General features: G+C 42.1%; 1 protein-coding gene across 1 annotated transcript in view; it reads left to right on the top strand.

The window, feature by feature from the left end:
• Window positions 1-23402, top strand: part of APPL2 (adaptor protein, phosphotyrosine interacting with PH domain and leucine zipper 2) — a 97338-nt gene that overhangs the window by 62215 nt on the left and 11721 nt on the right. The window contains exons 16-20 of the mRNA XM_083182290.1: window positions 867-922; window positions 3062-3236; window positions 5278-5314; window positions 6944-7084; window positions 22228-22275. Coding sequence (XP_083038416.1) covers window positions 867-922; window positions 3062-3236; window positions 5278-5314; window positions 6944-7084; window positions 22228-22275 — 457 coding nt within the window. The remainder of the gene's footprint in view (window positions 1-866; window positions 923-3061; window positions 3237-5277; window positions 5315-6943; window positions 7085-22227; window positions 22276-23402) is intronic.

The following is a 23402-nucleotide window of genomic DNA, read 5'->3' as shown; positions in this document are numbered from 1 at the left end:
CCAGTGCATTCCCAGGCCACTATGCCCCATTGCAGCTTCATGGACTGCTCCAAGAGTAGTTCCACCGGGCGGGCGTCATGCTGAATGATGGGAGCATAGAGAGCGCTGGGGCTTCCCTCATAGCCTTCTGCGCCTGGCGAGTGATGGGCGCCGCCTGGGTCTTTGGCTGGCCAATGTGCAGAGCTGGTGCACGGAGGAGCAGCTTGCGGCGGCATTGGCTGCTCAGAGGGATCAGCAGCATCAGCAGATTCTGGGGTAGCGTAAAAGTCCCACGGGACCATTCACACTGACCGTATCCCATGTTGATTCCGGGTCCTACCCAGGTCCTGACCTGGGTAGGACCCGGAATCAACACTGGATACGAGATCCCGGAATGCTGAACACGGGATATTCCTCCAAGACCCTTTCACACTGCACTAAATCCCGGGTTGATGCGCGTTCATGTGCAAAAACCCGGGATATTTTTGCAAGTGGAAAAGGGGTACAAGTTACATCACCCATCCGACCCCAGTAAGGTGTTCCCATGGACCAGGCCACCACGCACCTGTCCAACCCAGTCCCTCCCTCCCCCCTCTGCAAACTGCACGGCGAGTGAGCAACTCATCACGTCTGTTTGCAGTCAGGGTTTGCACATGCACAGAAATGCGCAAACCCTGACTAACTATATAGCTTACTATTAGTCTGCTTCATTGTTAGCAAAAGTCATTATTATTATTAATATTAATAGATTTATTATTATTGTAATTATTATTTGTTTTATTTATTGGGTGCTACAAGTTTCTGAAGTGCCAAAATGAAGCTTATGGCTTACACTGTACTGTATTTCATATAGTATACTACAAGCCCTTGTTTATTTTTAATTTTAGGCGTACAAATCCTTTTGGGGATTCTGAAGATACATTTGAACAGTGTACTGAAGAAGGTAATGCAAGACTATAAGAATATTGGGGTATTATGAGTGAGGAGCTGAGCTTTGTTTGCCCAAATATTAAGAGCTTTTCTTATCTAGGCACAAGTTCGAAAGTGCATTGAAAATTAAAATCTGTTATAAACGAGTAGGGATCATATAATAGACAAGCATTAGGTCAACATGACTGAAGGTCGACACAAGCATTAAATCGACTTGGGGAAAGTAGACAGTTAAAAGGTCGACATGGGGTTTTTCACCTTTTTTGACCAGAATGTCAACATGGACACACAAAAAGCGCACCATGTCCCCACGCATGGATCGCTGTGCCATGCTTCGGGCACAGTGCCTCACTGTGCTCAGCACACTATTTTATTCTCCCGCCATGCCCTAGTTGGATGGTAGGGCATGAAATACTGCCTGTTGGCTCAAAAAAAGTGAAAAACCCCACGTCGACCTTTTTGACTGTCAACCTAACCCCACGTCGACCTTTTGACTGTCAACCTAACCCAACCTAATGCTTGTCGACCTTCCCCTTGTCAACTTAGTGACCGTATCCCATTATAAACAGTTAACAGCCTTTGCCTTCTGAAATAATTATGCTGTGTTTTCTTTTGTTCTCCTGTTTTAAATATGAACACCACGTAACTAGAAATTTCCTTTAAAAGTCTTTACATTTTTAGGCAGCAGCAAACTCCTACATAGCTGCAGGAACTGCCTAAATCGCCAACATTTTTTTTTCTGTTGGTGTCACACGGGCAAAATGCCTGGAGCCAAAAGTTCAGTGTTGTAAAAGGGGGTGTTCACTCAAAACAGAACTCAATAGAATTGGTGCAGTGGTCCTTTAGCAACAGGGTATGCAGTCGTTAGGTCAACATTTTCAAGGTTGACAGCCAACTGGTCGACAACTATTGGTCAATATGGAAAAAGGTCGACATGAGTTGTTGTTTTTTTTTTTTTTTTTACCGATTGGTTCATACTTTGGGCCAGATTCTCTATACTTCAAAAGTGATAAAACGGAGAGTGATAAGCAGCCAGCCAATCAGCTCCTGTCTGACGTTTTTCAAACACAGTCTGTGACATGGCAGGTAGGAGCTGATTGGATGGCTGTTTATCACTCTCCAGTTTATCACTTTTGAAGTTTAGAGAATCAAGCCCTTTATCATCACAGTGGGCATCGAGGGAGAAAATAAACCATGCTTGAAGCATGGCGAGTGCAGCAGTACACTAATACTCTGTACATGTCGACATAGACACTCAAAAAAAAGATGAAAAACTCGAGTCAACCTTTATCATGTGTCCACCTTCTGCCTGTCAGCCTCATGACTGTCTACCTCATGCTTGTCGACCTAACACCTTAGCAACAGGGAAGAATACATTTACTAAGCACTAAGCATCAGTTTTGCCTGGATTTAGAAAATGATGGAATCTGCTGTGGAACTAAGCAGAATATGCCATCAAACTCAGTTGTTCTAGATCCTTTCCTGATGCAGAACTGGGGAAACTGATGCTAACCAGCTGCATAACCAACATGCCTTATGTGGTGGATAGGATGTCAGGCCATGATATTATATAGCGTGGAACCCACGATATTGGCAGGTATTCAATGCGACCGGCGAGGGGGTTAAACAGGGAGGATTGCAGAAAACCAGCGATCCTCGCTGTTTAACCCCCTCACCAGCCGCTCGCCCTATTCAACGTTCTGTGGAAATCCTCACCGTTACAGGACGGCGAGGATTCCCCCAAACAGCGAGACCCGCAGCTAATGCAGTGAACCCGCTGTATTTAGCCGCGAGTCTCGCTGCTTCTGGAGCCGCATACACCAATTCTCCCTCGCTCAAAAAAACGGAGCGAGGGGGAATTGGCTTATGAAGGGGGGTGCATTGAATATTGACAGGGTGAGTGGTGACAGTGAGCAGGGAGCCCTGCTCGTTGTCGCCGCTCGCCCACGACATTGAATACCTGCCATAGTATCAATAGGCAGTTCTCAAAAAGTAGCAAGACTGCAGTGAAAATGGTAACTACATGGGGAGGAGGTTTTAGGAGACAAACGAAAGGGTTAACGAGCCCATACATGGTAATCCTTATTAGTACAAAGCGACTGCTATTACATATACAAGCACTTTATATTAAAAATGTCCCTTTTTATTTCAGGTTTGCATTTGCAGCAGGTGTTTGTAGTCCGCTTCTTAGGATCAATGGCCGTAAAATCAGACCATACAAACCAGGTCATCTTTGAAGCCATGAGACAAGTCTTGGCTGCACGAGCCATCCATAATATTTTTCGGATGACCGAATCCCACTTGATGGTAACCACTAAAAGCCTTAGGTACAGTTCTTTCAGTTTATCATAGACTTCTCAGCACTGAATATAACCAGCTAAACTGCTATAGACACATACAGATGTGTGCATATTTGTTGCTACCCTTACTGGTATACCAGCATGCCTTTGCTATGTCCTAGAATAAAGCAAAGAAACAGAAAAAATGTTAATGTTTTCTCACTGTATTCTCCAAAGATATAAAATGGCCCGGAGACATCTGTTAGTACCCCGTAGAAAAAGAATAAACATTGGATTATAGTGGTATGTTTAATAAGTCACATGTCTAAAATCTTTGTCATTCAGCCTATTTAAACTGAGAGTAGTGGTCACTGTGTTGCTTGGTATCATTGTGCGCACCACACTAAACATTGAGAACTTAAAGGAACCAGTGTTGTTAGGAGTTCAAAAACAATTCTAACACAATGGGGCAGATGTATTAAGCCTGGTGAAGAGATAAGTGGAAGGAGATAACGCAACAGCCAATCAAACTGTCATTTTTCAAAAGTAGCTGATTGGTTGGTGCGTTATCACCTTCTACTTTATCTCCACTTATCTCTTCACCAGGCTTAATACATCTGCCCCATTTAAATCTAAAGGCTATAAGAATGTGTCAAAGCAGTTGTGACTACAGTTGCAAATATTAAGAAGTTTAAAGTCCATGGACCTGTAGCAATCCTCCGTAGTTGCGGCTGGAAGTGTAAAATTGATGCCAGATTAAACAGAAGTATATTGAGTATGCAAAAAAACAACCAAGGCAAACCCACAAAGAGATACACGATGAACCCAAGATTAAGGTACGTCCGTGTCTGATTATAAGAACAGATGCTTTTTCGTTGACAGTATTGAAGAATACCTAGAAGGAGTCCACACATACTAAAACCAGACTTGAATTTGCTTAATAGCGTATTGACAAGCCACAATGCCTTTGGGATAATGTCCTTTGGATGGACGAGTCAAAACTAAAGCTTTTTGTCACGTCTTATCAGCTCAATATGCACAGACAAAATGATGTATCCAATAAAATACCACCATACAGTAGTGTGAAACATGCTTAGTTATGTCTTGGGAGTAGTTTACCAGCAGAAGGGCATACGGTCGTATTATCGACCATAGTTAGGTCGACAGTCATTAGGTCAAACCGTTAGGTGGACAGGTGGGACGGTCAACATGGGTCAAGGTGGACAGGTGTCTAGGTCGACATGGGGTTAGGTTGACAGATCGTTAGGTCGACATGGGTTTTTACACTGTTTTTTGAGCCGACATGTGCCCTACCATCCACTAGGGCGTGCTGGGGGAATAAAATAGTGTGCCCGAACTGTGTCCATGTCGACTGTGTCAACATTTGGGTAAAAAAGAAAAGAAAAACCCCAACCTAAACTCATGTCGACATTGTCCCATGTCAACCTAGATACCTGTCGTCCTTGACCCATGTCGACCTAGAACCCTGTCGACCCAACAGTCTGGACCTCATGACTGTCGACCTAACGATGGACGATAAAATGATCCACACCCAGCAGAAGCAACCATGGCTTACCAGCATAAGCATATAGCATAGAAATAAACGACCTTGTACAAGATTTGTATAGACGCATTGTTACTGGGAACATATACAAAACCTAAAGTCCCACATCTTTAGTCTGTACACTTGGTCCTGATTTCTGACTATTGATCTCACACAGAGGTACGTTATTTGTTGTAGGTAAGAACACTGCTATTAATGCTGTGAAATGTCCAGGCGAAAGCACACATTTTAGAGATGTACATCTATTCATACAGGAGAGAACACTTATTTAGAAGTCAGAAGTAGTCTGATACTCAAAAGGAGATGGGGTTCACTGGTTATGTGTTTCTGGGGCATTGCCTGATTTGTCTATTTATCAAAAGTGTGATGTTTATGTTTGACTTCCTGTTTTCCCAAAGTACAATAAGATTTCTTGATTAAACCAGCAGTTTGGTAATTCCATTTTGTAATGTAATAACTACAACTTGTTCATATTCTGTTGCATGTTTGTGTAATGAAACACACTCTACATTTGTTTTACTGCAGATTAATAGATCCCCAAACACAAGTTACAAGGATACATGTGAGTATATTTTCTTTTCTTTTTTTTTCTGCAAGTTGGCTAATGCTGCTTTCCCACTGCAGACCAGTTTAAAGTACTGGTAATCTTAAATGGTATTTAAAACTGTATTAGCATTCCCACTGCAGCAGATTACTGTTTTAAATACCATTTAAGTACCATTCCCATTGCAGTGAACCGCGTAAAATGTGGAGTGCCTAACCCCCCCCCCCCCCCACCAGTGTAAAGAGTGCCTAATCCCTCACCCCCCACCCCAAGTGTAAAGAGTGCCTAACCCCCGTACCTGCCCTGTGCCCCCACCTCCCCTCCCCTTGTACTTACCTGCACGGGGATGCAGGGCAGTGGGGAGGCAGCGGGGGTCCATGCAGGCTACTGGCAGTCCCTGTGCCTGATGAGAACTAATAGTTCTCACTTTGCGCATATGTAATGAATGCACATGCATACTAATGAGCCGCTCATTACATATGCGTATATGTAATGAGCGGCTCTTTATTATGCACGTGCACTCATTACACATGCACAAAGTGAGAACTACTAGGTCTAATCAGGCACTGGGACTGCCTGGAGGCTAAATAACGTTTAAGAGGCATTCCCACTGCCTCTTAAACGTTATTTAGCCGTGTAGGACTCTGCTTTAAAAACGGGTTGAAATACCATTTAGCTTTAAACGGTATTTCAACTCTGGCACTTTCCCACTGCAGCCTTAAACGGTAAATTGCACTGAAAATCGGCAATTTACCGTTTTTAAGCTGCAGTGGGAAAGGGGCATTAGCTTTTAAGTAAAATAAAGCGTGAAAGAGAAACAAATAAATAGTAGTATTGTGGCATTGTGTTGATTACCGCCTAGCAAATATCTGTAGAGTTAATACAAAGAAAACACCGTTCGGTACATTTTTCCTCTCACAATTTAATGAAATGGAAAATAATATTTAGATGTGTTCTGTTTTTCACCGTACCACTTATTGTTCCACTTAAAGTGCCATTATTCTTGTCTAAATTGTATTATTTTTAATAACGTAAATTTATTGTTACCATGTGTTGAAAATGTTAAGATTAGTTTTGTTTTTTTAAATTACTCTTCACCGGGACTATGCTGGCTCTACTAATAAACTAATAATTCCTACGTGATCATTTATGACGACGGTTCTAATGCTGGCCACACATCAGACCAACTTTCATCCAACCATCCAACTAGTTGGTTGGATGGAATATAAATCTGGTACTGGATGGGAGCAAATGTAATTTGTAATTCAGTCATTTGCTCAGAAAATCTGAAAACGGAAAAAACCTGTCGCTCAGTGTAGTTGTATCTGTTTGATTTTAATAATTTCACTGAATGTTTTTGTCCATTTTCCTGGGTTTGTGAGCAAATTGCTCTTTCATTTGCTCCCATCCAGTACCAGATTTTTAATCCATCCAACCAACTAGTTGGATGAAAGTTGGTCTGCTGTGTGTCCAGCATTAGACTTACACAGAGCACTGTTGGAGCATGTTCTTCCATTTTCTAGCTAACTGAAGGTAGTAGGCACTAATTGAGCACCTACTGAGCTTGCTCTGGCCCTGCTATTGGGAATAATTTGGTGTGTCAAGTAGGCTAAATTTAAGTTTTTACAAATAATGTTTATCTTCTAGTTTGCCCTTGAAAACATCACACAGTTTTCTGCCCATCAAGAAAACAAGCGGCTGGTGGGATTTGTGGTGTGTACCCCTGAGACCTCTGGAGAGGACACGCTGAGCGCTTATGTCCTGGAGAGTAACACAGAGGGTGAAAAGGTCTCAACATTCTGTTCTGTTCTGTTTTTTTTTTAATGTTTTGTGTGTGTGTGTGTGTGTGGGGGGGTTGTGTGTGTCCTGTAATGTTTATTCTATAGTGTATATGCTTTATTGGAGTTCTGTGTATTCCAATGTTGTATGTTCCTATGCTATGTATGTGGACTGCTTTGTTTTGTCTTTCTGCAGAACTATTCTGTGCCTTTTACAACTGCTATTCTAATTACTTACAATATTTCTTCTTTTGGACAAGTACTGCAACTAGTTTACGAACAGCTGTAATTTGAAACTATGGTACTTGTTTCCTAGAACGGCGTCCATCGCGGGCATTGCATGTACATCGCATGCCATTATAATGGCATGCGATGCGACCGATGCGATTTTACATAGAAATGCATGGTAAAATGTAAATCGCGTCGGTCGCATCGCATGCGGCCAAAAAAGCGCATGCGACCGACGCGATTACCGATTTTACATAGGGAACAATGTTAAATGGCCCACAGACCCCAAATAGCCACCCTGAAGTGTGAAATGGCCCCCCCAATTGTTAACGCCACCCCACCATCAACGTCAACCCGAAGCGTGGCGAGTGCAGCGGAATACGAGCCCGAAGCGTGGCGAGCGGACGTGGAATACATGTTAAGTAATCAGTGTCCCCTCGCGGGGCTCGCTGCGCTCGCCACGCTTCGGGAGCGTGTTCCGCGTCCCCTCGCGGGGCTCGCCACGCTTCAGGCTTGGTGGCTCGCTGCGCTCGCCACACTTTGTATTCTCAACTCCACGCCAACGTGGATAGTGGGGGTATGAAAAGGTCGGAGGACGCGTACCGCCGCCCCTCGTGGGGCTCGCTGCGCTTGCCACGTTTCGGGTTGACGTTGATCGTGGGGTGGCGTTAACAATTGGGGGGGCCATTTCACACTTCAGGGTGGGTATTTGGGGTCTGTGGGCCATTTAACATTAACAATGTCGCATCGCGTGGGCCGCGTGCGATGCGACAGACGCGATTTTTTTCCTTGCGATGCCTAAGATCAAAATCGTGGGCGCCGTTCTAAGAAACAAGTACCGAAACTATTAATTATAGTTGCAATGGCTGATCCTTGGGTATAGAATAATTACTATAGGCTCCCAAATTGTCAGAACCATAGTAAATAAAACGCATTCCCAAATACACTCAATGTGAATGCAGAAGCCCCCCCTATGTTGTGACATCACTCCATAGGGGCAAGGTCATGATGACCACTTCACTAGGAAAGTGTTCAGGATCCAGTTAGGTTCCTTGCTCCCCAAGAGAGTCAGGGAGTACCCACCCCCAAGTATGTGAGCAAGTATGATGTGAGATTATAGTAACAAATATTACCATTACCTAGTTTTGTAGTTTGAACATCATAAATATAAAATTAAAACCGCAAAACAGAAGGAAAAAGTATTCTTGGGTTTCTCATTTTAGTTTTGTTAAATTAATGTTACATTTTTTAGCCTTTTTTAATAAAAATAAATAAATATATTTCGATAGTCAGACTTTGTGCACTGATTAGAATATTCTTTTGGATAAATATTATGTTACCCTTTCTCTTACATTTTGCAAATAGCCACTTTGGAAAACCTGAGGTGCTAAGGACTCTTTCATGCATACTGTGGTAAATGGTTAAAAGCACAAGAAATGAACATGCTTTAGAGTAGACACATTTTAATGATTCAATTTTCATAAGTTATGCTTTTACCAAAGCCATCTATTGTATTGGCAGTATGCATTAATGCAATGAAAAATAGGGCATGCTTTGTTCCAACATTTTAATAAGAATCCAAGCATTTTTTTTGTTATTAATGTGCTTTTTAGATGCTAGTGACTGAAAGGTGCATTAGCCGTGTATAGGTGTAAATGATAAATGGTAAAAGCTCCTGCATTAAGGGAACTACAGTATTAGAATATTTTCTGGTTATGTAATACTGGGTCTGTCTTCATCGCAGTAAAAAAAAATGTTGTGTGCCTCAGATAAATAAAATATGCTTTTTTGCATAAGAAGCTCTTCATTTTAGAATAACATATTGTATTTACTTAAATATATTTTAACATACCACTACCAAACTACAAAATGTGTTAAACATGTTGCACTACTCGGGTAGAACAAATATATTAATATATTTAAACAGTCTTTGTAACTGCTTTACTAAATGTTTTATATTGAAAAATATGTTTTTGTCCATGCCCCTTTGTCTAGTCAAATGAAAACAAAAATCACAAAAATAATTTGCCGTTTTTGAAATGTTTTTTGATACTCTGTAATTTATTTGTATGAAGATTCTCTCAGTACTGTATATAGCACTTTGTAAAGAAATAAAATACCTCTCCTCCCAGGCTTCTCACCCTCCCTGAACCTTGTGGCGGATTAATGAGTCCATTCTACTAAGCGGACACCCTAGATCACAGATTCTCAAACTCAGTCATCTGGACCCCACACAGTGCATGTTGTGCAGGTCTCTTCACAGAATCACAAGTGAAATAATTAACTCCACATGTGGATCTTTTAAAATGTGCCATTGAGTAATGAATGCCCCTGTGCACCTGAGAAAGAAATTGAATCTAAACCGTCTGCGCCACAAGACTGCAGCACTGTAAACACCAGGGATTACCAGTCCCAGAAATAGGAGAGAAAGGTTTGTGGGAGTCGCACAAGGTTTGTCCACCCGGTGTGAGTTGGGTCAAGAGAGACCCCCTTCACTCCTTAGGGTAGGATTTGGCCTGGGTTGCCTGATACCAACTTTTTTTACAACGTAAAGTCCCTGTATGGGGTATTAGTATATATGTTGGCGGTGCTCCCCTGAGTCCAAAATATACAAAATTGGAAGGAGAGAAAAGAAGACTCTTTTTGTGGGGCACTCTTTGTATTCTGTTTGTATTAAAACTTAGCTTTTATTATATTCAAATAAGATAAAGTAGACATACATAGACAGACAAACGAATAAACAAATAGTCCGAATCTGTGCAGATAGGGATTCACTTAGATTTTGCAGTGAGCTTTTGAATTATAGGCTATGCAAAAAATTTTTTAATAATCAATATTATGTCTGGACAAGGACTGTGTATTTCTTCAGCGCAGCTAATTGCTGTTTAGTGCTGAGATTTGCAGTGAGCTTTTAGAAGTTGCTATGCAAATAACAAGATTCAGTTCAATGTCAGTACCAAATATATGGTTGTTGTGATGAGTCTAGCAAAGCTATTTGCTGTTTGTACTAGTGATCGTTTGAAGGTTTTGTTAAAACTTTTGACAGGGAAAATTTCCCTCCTTAGACTGCATATTTAATGATAACCGCTACTGAGCATTAATAATAAGGTGTCAGATTTTTGGAATGATTTTCCTAGGAGTAAACTCTGTCAGGTGATGCCTGCTAAGAGTCTCTTACATCAGAAATGCTCCAAAACACATCATTATAAGCTCTCGGTCTCCAAAAGTCACTTTCCACATATATGCTTATATTAACAATAAGGGATTAGGAATTAAATGATTCACTGTGCACATCAATTACTGTATATCACAAAAAATGCTCCGTTTCTAGTTATCAGGGTTCCAATGACCAATATCTTGCTGTGCAACAGACCACCAAGGTTCCAATGTGCAACAGACCACCGAGGTTCCAATGACCAATATCTTGCTGTGCAACAAACCACTAGATAGAAAGGTTCTTATATCACAGAGCACCTGGCTCTCACCGTTGCACATGAGAGAGAAGGGAAGTCTGGTCAATTAATTGCATTTGTTATACAGATTAGCGTGGTAGATTGTTGCAATAAATTGTGTCAGAAAAGTCAATAAATTGTTGCAGTAAATTGTATCAAAAGAGGTCTCAGTCTTTATAAATTGTTACAGATAATTGTAACAGCACACTTAGTTGGTAATCCTGGTCTCACAGCAATGACCTTCTAGCGAGTCAGATTGGATTCACTGTTATCTCTGAGTCTTGCATACGTGCATAGGGCTCAGGATGAGAGAGTCCGTCTCTGTGCTATAGGGTCAGGAGAGATAGAGTAATGGCACTTCTGCTGTTGGGGAAACTGCGGGAGAAATGCCCTGTTATGCTGACATTGCAGAGCAAACAACCGCTCAGTATCACCAATGAGAGAGTGTCGGAAATATGGGTGACAGTTTTGAGAATAAAATTAGCCAATATTGGTGTGGAAAGGATGGTTTTAAAGTAGCCCACGTGGAACAGGTGCCACCTTCTGCTTTTAGGAAAGTCTTGCTCCTGCAGCGGACTTTAGTAATGAGAGAGGATAGGCACAAGTTCACGATGTGGTGAAAAAAAGATTAAAGACACCGCTCTTTACTTTCTGCTGTTGGATAACACCTACTGCCATGATGTTTATTTAGCAGAGCATGGCAGCCTGTGTAGAGCAGCAGGGAGAGAGCGGTGGAATACCTGTATCTGGACGAGTGCCTGACGTGGAGAGAGGGGAGGGAGATTCCCCGTGCTCAGTGTGAGCTCCCTGTCACGGAACATGCAGGCTCAGTGTAACGTCCTTCGCTGTGCAGGTTTTAAGGTGAGGCGGCTAAATTGCCTGGCAGTCTAAGGTGCACTGTCCCGCCGGCGCCGACGGGCAGTGAGGAGATGACGCGCGTTTCGCCTTCCAACGGCTTGATCACATCAAGTGCCGTAAGGAAGGTACAGTCTCCTGAAGTAACCCCTGGAGAGGTGCCTCCCCTGTGAGATGTCGAGCGGTAATTGGCTGGTCCGTCAAGTTGACGTCAGCCTGACACGAACGTAATTTTACTATCCAGGGAAATCCCTTGTAATGGGTTTCCCTAAGGGGGTGGTCTCGTAGGGTATGCGTACCCGCTCACTACTGTAATTCTCAAATGAGGAGGTTTTTTAGATGGAGCCTGAGAGTGAGTACAGAATAAAAGAAAAAACAGTAAATATTTATTTACTGAATGTCGCGCTACTTGCTAATTGCTATTCGATATCATATTTCAAGAAAACCAGCCTTAAGTTTTCTGGTATAGGCATAGGAGATAAACCCTTTACTTTAGTTATATCCCAAAATGGTGGATAAATAATCTTGTGATTTGATATGACGCTGGGTACTTGTTGAGGAGATTGCAAGTTTACAAATGGGTAATATTCAGTGTAAAGTACTACCAGTACTTTGTCTTTATTAGTGGGATGCGCTGCCTTCTAATTGATGCGTTAAATGTGTGATGCGCATCCTTGTATTTATTTAGACCAGAATTGGATGGTAGCTATAGTAAGAAGGGTATTTTAAAATGAACAGGTACGGAGGAGCATATTAGAGATAAACAGATAAGGGTGATTCTTGCTGCTTGACGACTCTCGGGAGACGTTGCTATTAATTATCATCTAGCTGATATATTGGTCAGTGCCTAACTCGTTGCTGTGGGTGATGGTGTGAGGGTTTAAACTTCTTTGTTGGGCAGTATGGGAAATCCTAGATAACTTGTTGGTCCCTTGGGGTGCTATGCTAGTGTCATCCTGGTCGACATCCTCCCCAGGCATGTCAGTTGGTTCTAGGGATTTGATTTTGATGAGTTGGGAGTATATGGACTCTTGTCCCTTATGTGTGGGCCATGTGTCAGTAGAAAAGGTGATATAACATGTTTAGGAGATATAGATTTAAGGTTATTTTTTAGTTTTCAAATTTGTACCAATGATAACCATCGGGGATGGTCTGTGACTCGGATGTCTACGCTGTGTAGGAAAAGAAATTTAGTGATAGTGTTTGGTGTCCATATTGGTGATGATGTTGTTTATGATTTATGGAATTTGTGAGTATCATTTAGGCTGTCGTGAGTTGAGTGATGTGGATTGGGGTCGCCATTTCCCTAAAGGAGTGATATTACAATGCCTTGGAACAGAAATGGGGAAGGGGAAAAGGAGGGAGGTGAAATCATACGTGATTGTGGCAGTGTGAATACCTCATAAATGAGGGTGGTCTTAAGGTGTGGGAAAATAAATTGTGAATAAAACTTGTGATAACTGGGTGATTGGGGGATGGGTCTGTTGGGGTCATTTTTTAAGGGTCACCTGTTCAGGTGACATGTTAGTGAGGTCGTGCATGTGAGGTCAAGGAGGGTGAATACTATTATGGGTGAGGTAAAGGTGTATTTCAGATTTGATAAGAATTCTAATATTGTTTAAAACGATTTTAGATGAAGACACTATAATTTATGTATTCGTTCAGACCTCCCGGTGCCAGGGCTCCCAGTTCAAAGGTCCAGAGGCTTTCTCGTTTGAGGAGTTCCTGTGTGAGGTCTCCTCCTCTTATTCCGAGATGTATTTTCTCCAAGCCAAATGCTTTGAAGGTGCTGGTATTGTCTTTATGCTTGAAGTGAAAGTGTTTGGCCACTGTTGTGAGTTGTTTCATCTTCCTGCGGTCTTGTTCAGCGTTTCTAATAGATCCTAAATGCTCCAATATCCGTTGTTTTAGCATTCTTGACGTCATTCCCACGTACCTTGGACCACAGTCACAGGAAATGCAGTATATGACCCCTTGGCTCTTGCAGTTGATGTAATCCTTGATTTTAGTTTTTTTGCCGTATCTGTCCTCCACTTCTGTTGTTTTATGCATATATTCACATGCTTTGCATGCCCCGCACGGATATGATCCAGCAATAGTTGGGGTTCTTGGTTTTGTCCGTGTGAAATGGCTGCTGACTAAATGGTCCCTTAAGTTGGGAGATCTTCTCCAACTCATTGATGCTTTCTCGTCCAGATGTTCTGATAGATCAGGGTCAGATTTTAGAATGTGCCAGTGGGTTTGAATGATTTTCTTAATATCTCTCCAGTTTTCATTGAAATTTCCAACAAATCTGATTTGTGTTTCTTCTACTGTTTTCTTTGTTTTAGGTGGCTGAAAAATAAGGGCTTCCCTTTTCACTGTCTGTATGAACCTTTGTGCTTTTTTAGTGGAGTTGTGGCTGTAGCCCCTTTCCCTCAGTCTAGTTGTGAGTTCTTGACTTTTGAGTTTGTAGACCTTATCGTCTGAGCAGTTGCGTCTCAAGCGGAGAAATTCCCCTTTCGGTATATTCTCTATCGTGGGTGGAAAGTGGGAGCTGGTCTGGTGGAGTAGGCTGTTCGTGGAGGTACTCTTCCTGTATAGTTCTGTCTCTATATTGTTGTTGCTCCCTCTGTATATTCTGAGGTCCAGGAAAGAGATGGAGTCAGTGCTTATTTCATGGGTTAGTTTCAGGTTCAGGTTGTTGTTGTTGATACTCTCAATAAATTCGAGTAGTAGATCTTTTCCGCCATCCCAGATAAGTAAAATGTCATCAATATAGCGATGCCATGTGATGACATGTTTGGTCCATCTCTCATTTTGCTCCTGGAAAATGTGCTCGCACTCCCACCAGCCTAGAAACAAATTAGCGTAAGTCGGGGCACATGCTGCCCCCATCGCTGTGCCCCTCACCTGCAAGTAGAATTTATCATCAAACGTAAAGAAATTGTATTTCAAGGTGTAGTTGAGTAGTTTGATGATAAAATCATGAAAGTCACTTTGTGTTTCCATGCTTAAAAAGTAACGAACCGCTGCTAAGCCTTGGTCGTGGTCAATGCTAGTATAGAGGGCTTCTACGTCCAAGGTTACCAAAAGCTGCCCTTCCTCCAATTTGGTATCATGTAATTTCCTTAGGATATCCGACGTGTCTTTTGTATATGATGGTAGTTGTAAGACAAATTGTCTTAAATGGAGGTCTACGAAGGTGCTGGCTTTTTCCGTTATCCCCCCTATGCCCGAGACAATTGGTCTCCCTGGCGGTGTGGTCGGGTTCTTATGGGTTTTAGGCAATAGATAAAATGTTGCCATTTTTGGATGTTCCGTCCATAAATATTGGTGTTCTGTTTTGGTGATGACTCCCATGTGTACTGCCTCATCAATAAGTCTCTTGTACACTGTTTTAAAGTTCTCCATGGGGTTCAGTAAGATGGGTTTATAACAGTTTTGATTGGATAATTGTTTCTGGGCTTCTTTCATGTATTCTTCTTTAGGCCATATCACGATGTTGCCCCCCTTGTCAGATGGCTTGATCTCCACTTCGGTCCAGCTTTTGATATTCTTCAGGGCAGATCTCTCTTCCCTTGTGAGGTTGTCACATGTTCTGTGTGTTTTTTTGATGTCTAATAATCTATCTAGATCCTTTGAGACTAAGTTGGTGAAAACCCGTATTTCTGGGCACACAGGAACTCCTCAAACGAGAAAGCCTCTGGACCTTTGAACTGGGAGCCCTGGCACCGGGAGGTCTGAACGAATACATAAATTATAGTGTCTTCATCTAAAATCGTTTTAAACAATATTAGAATTCTTATCAAATCTGAAATACACCTTTACCTCACCCATAATAGTATTCACCCTCCTTGACCTCACATGCACGACCTCACTAACATGTCACCTGAACAGGTGACCCTTAAAAAATGACCCCAACAGACCCATCCCCCAATCACCCAGTTATCACAAGTTTTATTCACAATTTATTTTCCCACACCTTAAGACCACCCTCATTTATGAGGTATTCACACTGCCACAATCACGTATGATTTCACCTCCCTCCTTTTCCCCTTCCCCATTTCTGTTCCAAGGGCATTGTAATATCACTCCTTTAGGGAAATGGCGACCCCAATCCACATCACTCAACTCACGACAGCCTAAATGATACTCACAAATTCCATAAATCATAAACAACATCATCACCAATATGGACACCAAACACTATCACTAAATTTCTTTTCCTACACAGCGTAGACATCCGAGTCACAGACCATCCCCGATGGTTATCATTGGTACAAATTTGAAAACTAAAAAATAACCTTAAATCTATATCTCCTAAACATGTTATATCACCTTTTCTACTGACACATGGCCCACACATAAGGGACAAGAGTCCATATACTCCCAACTCATCAAAATCAAATCCCTAGAACCAACTGACATGCCTGGGGAGGATGTCGACCAGGATGACACTAGCATAGCACCCCAAGGGACCAACAAATTATCTAGGATTTCCCATACTGCCCAACAAAGAAGTTTAAACCCTCACACCATCACCCACAGCAACGAGTTAGGCACTGACCAATATATCAGCTAGATGATAATTAATAGCAACGTCTCCCGAGAGTCGTCAAGCAGAAAGAATCACCCTTATCTGTTTATCTCTAATATGCTCCTCCGTACCTGTTCATTTTAAAATACCCTTCTTACTATAGCTACCATCCAATTCTGGTCTAAATAAATACAAGGATGCGCATCACACATTTAACGCATCAATTAGAAGGCAGCGCATCCCACTAATAAAGACAAAGTACTGGTAGTACTTTACACTGAATATTACCCATTTGTAAACTTGCAATCTCCTCAACAAGTACCCAGCGTCATATCAAATCACAAGATTATTTATCCACCATTTTGGGATATAACTTAAGTAAAGGGTTTATCTCCTATGCCTATACCAGAAAACTTAAGGCTGGTTTTCTTGAAATATGATATCGAATAGCAATTAGCAAGTAGCGCGACATTCAGTAAATAAATATTTACAGTTTTTTCTTTTATTCTGTACTCACTCTCAGGCTCCATCTAAAAAACCTCCTCATTTGAGAATTACAGTAGTGAGCGGGTACGCATACCCTACGAGACCACCCCCTTAGGGAAACCCATTACAAGGGATTTCCCTGGATAGTAAAATTACGTTCGTGTCAGGCTGACGTCAACTTGACGGACCAGCCAATTACCGCTCGACATCTCACAGGGGAGGCACCTCTCCAGGGGTTACTTCAGGAGACTGTACCTTCCTTACGGCACTTGATGTGATCAAGCCGTTGGAAGGCGAAACGCGCGTCATCTCACTGCCCGTCGGCGCCGGCGGGACAGTGCACCTTAGACTGCCAGGCAATTTAGCCGCCTCACCTTAAAACCTGCACAGCGAAGGACGTTACACTGAGCCTGCATGTTCCGTGACAGGGAGCTCACACTGAGCACGGGGAATCTCCCTCCCCTCTCTCCACGTCAGGCACTCGTCCAGATACAGGTATTCCACCGCTCTCTCCCTGCTGCTCTACACAGGCTGCCATGCTCTGCTAAATAAACATCATGGCAGTAGGTGTTATCCAACAGCAGAAAGTAAAGAGCGGTGTCTTTAATCTTTTTTTCACCACATCGTGAACTTGTGCCTATCCTCTCTCATTACTAAAGTCCGCTGCAGGAGCAAGACTTTCCTAAAAGCAGAAGGTGGCACCTGTTCCACGTGGGCTACTTTAAAACCATCCTTTCCACACCAATATTGGCTAATTTTATTCTCAAAACTGTCACCCATATTTCCGACACTCTCTCATTGGTGATACTGAGCGGTTGTTTGCTCTGCAATGTCAGCATAACAGGGCATTTCTCCCGCAGTTTCCCCAACAGCAGAAGTGCCATTACTCTATCTCTCCTGACCCTATAGCACAGAGACGGACTCTCTCATCCTGAGCCCTATGCACGTATGCAAGACTCAGAGATAACAGTGAATCCAATCTGACTCGCTAGAAGGTCATTGCTGTGAGACCAGGATTACCAACTAAGTGTGCTGTTACAATTATCTGTAACAATTTATAAAGACTGAGACCTCTTTTGATACAATTTACTGCAACAATTTATTGACTTTTCTGACACAATTTATTGCAACAATCTACCACGCTAATCTGTATAGCAAATGCAATTAATTGACCAGACTTCCCTTCTCTCTCATGTGCAACGGTGAGAGCCAGGTGCTCTGTGATATAAGAACCTTTCTATCTAGTGGTTTGTTGCACAGCAAGATATTGGTCATTGGAACCTCGGTGGTCTGTTGCACATTGGAACCTTGGTGGTCTGTTGCACAGCAAGATATTGGTCATTGGAACCCTGATAACTAGAAACGGAGCATTTTTTGTGATATACAGTAATTGATGTGCACAGTGAATCATTTAATTCCTAATCCCTTATTGTTAATATAAGCATATATGTGGAAAGTGACTTTTGGAGACCGAGAGCTTATAATGATGTGTTTTGGAGCATTTCTGATGTAAGAGACTCTTAGCAGGCATCACCTGACAGAGTTTACTCCTAGGAAAATCATTCCAAAAATCTGACACCTTATTATTAATGCTCAGTAGCGGTTATCATTAAATATGCAGTCTAAGGAGGGAAATTTTCCCTGTCAAAAGTTTTAACAAAACCTTCAAACGATCACTAGTACAAACAGCAAATAGCTTTGCTAGACTCATCACAACAACCATATATTTGGTACTGACATTGAACTGAATCTTGTTATTTGCATAGCAACTTCTAAAAGCTCACTGCAAATCTCAGCACTAAACAGCAATTAGCTGCGCTGAAGAAATACACAGTCCTTGTCCAGACATAATATTGATTATTAAAATTTTTTTTGCATAGCCTATAATTCAAAAGCTCACTGCAAAATCTAAGTGAATCCTTATCTGCACAGATTCGGACTATTTGTTTATTCGTTTGTCTGTCTATGTATGTCTACTTTATCTTATTTGAATATAATAAAAGCTAAGTTTTAATACAAACAGAATACAAAGAGTGCCCCACAAAAAGAGTCTTCTTTTCTCTCCTTCCAATTCAGTCCCAGAAATACAAAGTCCCAATACAAAAGCGATGTATACACTTGCGCTGTCTTGATACAAAGGAAGTCAATATTTCCACAGCCAGAGAACGGAGTAACTTCATCCAATCATATGGAAACAGAGACAAGGCAGAACTGGTCAGTTTTTTGCCAATATATGGATAACAACAGAAGGGGTGTTACCCCCTGCAACTGACCTGTCAGTCAAGCCCTATAGGCATGTCAAGGTATCTTTAACAGGAATATCTGGGTTTCTTAACTCTAATTAGATCAGAGCTCACCTTATATAAATTCCCTATGTTCCTCAAAAGGTTTCTCTAGTACCGATCTGTAGGGTGATATCCCAATCACAGTGGTCCAGAGCAGGTAAAAAAGGCTTTTATTCACAACATGGGGAATTCACCATTTCCAAAACAATAAAAATACAGTAAAAAGGTTTTTGGATAAAAAACACAAGTAAAAAAAAGTCCATGTACTGATGGGGTCCAGATTCGAAAAAATTCATCCACCTCAACTCACCTGGGTTTGGAGAAGAAGGTGGGTGTCCACACGCTGAAAAAGTGACACTGGATCCCCAAGCTGACAGGACAATAATCCTCCTACCCAAGGAGGTTTAGGTGTGGACACCCACCTTCTTCTCCAAACCCAGGTGAGTTGAGGTGGAGGAAGTGTATGCATCACTTTTGTATTGGTACCTGTGCACCTGCTGGGTGACCTGGAAAATGTGAACTGTGTGGAGTCCTGAGGACCGAGTTTGAGAACCTCTGCCCTAGATTAACCGCTTCAAAATAGATCTGGCAAGTTTTTTTAAATGTTTTTTACTTGCCTGATTGCTTATAGTGATGTTTGTTCTGAAATTACCTATAAACTCCTTTTATTATGGTACTTAACCAATAAAGTATTTGTGTCTTAAAATGATTGTAGTGCATAACATGCCCAGGTTACCACAGACCTCTGCTTCCTGGCTTCTCACCCTTCCTGAGGCTTGTGTTGCATTATTGGGTCTCTTCTCCACACTACCCATACCACGGCCCATATCTCATCTCTTCAGTCTGCATACTTACTCACAGATGACGCTGCTTATGTATCCCCAGTGAGCCTTTGGGACACCATTAGGTGGCTATAAGAGGTCACCTTATTGCACTAGAACTAAACGCCAGCATATGTCCTCCGGCAACCCTGCATTAGAAACTACTGGCCAATGGGAGAAATTCATCTACTTTTAGTTAATGAAGTTGACAACAAACTTAAAAATATTATGAACAGGGGGACAAATCTGGTTATTACTGGTTTCCAAAGTTTGCAGCAAGATGTCAGCTCGTAATCTTCTGCGCATTAGATTCTGTTCAGGAGCCCAATGTATGATCCTAGGATAATACAATTCAGGGTCCATTACTATTACACAGCGCTGTATAATCTTCCCCAACCCAAGCCTGGTGTCAGCAGCAGGAACGCATGATCGATGACATTCTGTCTAACTACATTGTCTGCATGGGTAGAAAATCTCCTTAGTGACGATATCACAACAGATGAGGTTAAGACGACACTGTATAGCCTAAAAGCAGTAATAACTCCAGGACCTAACTAGTTTCCAGCAGCTTATTATAAGAAATGTTCTGGTATTTTTGTCAGACATCTTTGAACTTCATTCTTCAAAGGTACTTGTAGTCCACTCTCTGCTGGATAAATCTAGTTAATCGCCGGGCAGGGCCAGTGTTCTCACCGAAGAACACTGGCCCTGTCAGATCGCTCAGCACATTGCGCTGACACATCGCTGTGTGCTGAGTGATTTAACGTAGCTCAGACACAGCAAATCTCCCTGTGTGTAGGCCCCTTTACTGTGCATGAAAGGGCATTGCACAGAGTGTCTGCAGTCCAAAGAAAGAGGAACAAGAAAGATGGTGGCTGTACGCTATTGCAGTTAATGTGGGAACTTAGGTCACATGAAAGCACAACATAGGAAAAAACAAACTGCGCTAAAATAGAAATCACATTTTTAATGTAAATAAATAAAATACAGGTTGAGTATCCCTTATCCAAAATGCTCAGGACCACTAGCATTCCGGTTAAGGGAATTTTCCGTTTTTTTGGGATATTATTTTTTTAGGCATACTTACCTGTCCCCTGGTGGTGCCTGGTGGTCCCTCTGCATCCATGCTGTCCCCCAGAGTCCACAGCCGGCCTTCAGCACCGTCTCCAGCGGTCCCAGGAGTGCTTTGCAAGAGTTCCCAGGCGCGCCGGGGACATCACCAGCGCGTGCACTCGCGCAAAGCACTCCTGGAGACGTCAGAGACGGTGCTGAAGGCCTGCCACGGACGCCGGGGGACTTGGTAAGTATAAAAAAGGGTTGGGGGGGGGGGGACACACAAGGTTTTTGGAATAATTCGGATACGGGATATGTGGATACAGGATACTCAACCTGTATCAACTAAAATCATACATGAAATAAAGACATAAAAAGTAAAACAATCTCAATGAGAAGCAATGATTGGCAATATTTTAGTGATGTTAATAAGCCAGTCCAAGGAACACTGTAAATTATGTAGAATAGTCCTTGTATTAGTGCTGATTTTTTGAATTAGTAGAAGGATTTTCCAGAAAGTATTTTTTTTTCCTTGAACTAAAAGCACTACTGGGGACATCTGCAACTGACCCTACTGGAGACATCTGTAACTGACAGGACTGGGGACATGATATGTAAATGGTACTACTTGGGACATGATATGTAACTGATATGTAACTGACACTAATGGGGACTTGATATGTAACTGACAGGGGGACATGATATGTAACTGACACTAATGGGGACATGATATGTAACTGACATGACTGGGGGACATTATATGTAACTGGCACTACTGGGAACATGATATGTAACTGGCACTACTGGGGACATGATATGTAACTGGCACTAATGGGGACATGATATGTAACTGACACTAATGGGGACATGATATGTAACTGACATGACTGGGGGACATTATATGTAACTGACACTAATGGGGACATGATATGTAACTGACATGACTGGGGGACATTATATGTAACTGACACTAATGGGGACATGATATGTAACTGACATGACTGGGGGACATTATATGTAACTGGTACTAATGGGGACATGATATGTAACTGGCACTACTGGAGACATGATATGTAACTGACACTAATGGGGACATGATATGTAACTGACCTGACTGGGGGACTGGCCCCAGTCATGTCAGTTACATATGTAACTGGCACTAAACTTTTTTTATGCACAAATAAAGTATATTTGTGTGTATTTCATGGTTTGATGTGTTTATACAACATATATGCATTTTGTGTTCACACATGGGTCCTCTACTCAAGATATCTCAATGAAATATATATAATTATCTGTTATCCAAAATGTTTCTGGTCATGAAATTGCTGTTATAAAGTACTCCATTGTAACAGAATGCTAGTTCTTTTTAAATTCATAAAAAATGGAACTGCAAGAAAACGATACTGTCTTATTGCTATTCTATTAAAACCCCTTTTATGTTGTCTCCATAGATTTGTTTTGCAATCAGCTTGGGAAAAGAAATTGCTGCTGCAGAAGAGGTGAGAGAAGCTTTTTTTTTTTTAACAGCTTGTAAAGCATGCTTGGATTGATTCCTGTATCTTCATAAGAACAACCTGTACCACAGTAGATGATATTCTGAAAAGACAGACATTTAAGGGCTATTACACACGCTCCGGCTCCTGTTATTGGACACTATTGTGTCCATACACACGGTACGGCCATGATCCGGCCGCCCTGTTGCATCCGGATCCCACCACTGGAAGGGACGGCTGCCGGGCTGTGGTCATCCCTACCATTGTAAACTGCTGTGTGCGGCGCGCCTTCCTGGCCGTGCGGGGTTTCGCCACCCGGCAGGAGCCGGAGCGTGTGAAATAGCTCTAAGATGTCTAAACTGTGGTGCATATGGCATAGTACTGGGACTGACCAATATGGTTTTGTTTTTTTAAAGACCTTAGGGACCGGCAGGGGACGGGCTGTCAGTGGTGGGCGGGCAACAGCAGGTGCCTGCGCAATGGCAGCCTCCGCTGCCCGGGTCAAATAACCCAGGAGAGAGCCGTTTCCACAGCTTGTTACCCGAGTTTAACCCACTAACAACCCTGCTTGGTTCCAGCGTAAGAATCGCGGGTCACTAGACCCAGGATTTTTACCTGGTCACCATTTCCACCGTCAAAAATCCCAGCTCTGTGCACGTTCACATGTAAAGACCCGAGATTTTTATGTCAGAAGAAAAGGAGTATTATTGGAGCAACCTCCATTCATATGTGCCGATCACCAATAAATGAAATCTGATTGGCCACTCCATTTTTCATGTACAATATATGTCGGACCAGAGTTAATCAGAAAGGGTCACTTTGCCAGCTGTACTGTTTGTGGTCAAATACAGTTGATTACTTCAAGTATGACCAAGATTTTGCAAGATGTATATATACTGTAATACATGTCTGTTATCTTGTTCCATTGACATTTATGTAGATAATTGTGTAATAGGACATGTAGGTTCTGCCTGTAGTTTAAAGTCGCTGTGGATTCTTCAATTAAAACTGATGTTTAATATAGAGATCATATCCCCTCGACATTACATTGTTATGGTTATTAGTACTCTTCTGGTATCTGTATTCTGTATAAAATCTAAAATATGGTCACAGAGCTTCCTAGTGACTCTAAT

Source organism: Crinia signifera, chromosome 4, assembly GCF_055691185.1.
Source record: "Crinia signifera chromosome 4, ASM5569118v1, whole genome shotgun sequence".
Taxonomy (NCBI): domain Eukaryota; kingdom Metazoa; phylum Chordata; class Amphibia; order Anura; family Myobatrachidae; genus Crinia; species Crinia signifera.
The sequence above is the reverse complement of the archived record's forward strand: the minus strand, read 5'-3'. Positions and strand labels throughout refer to the sequence as shown.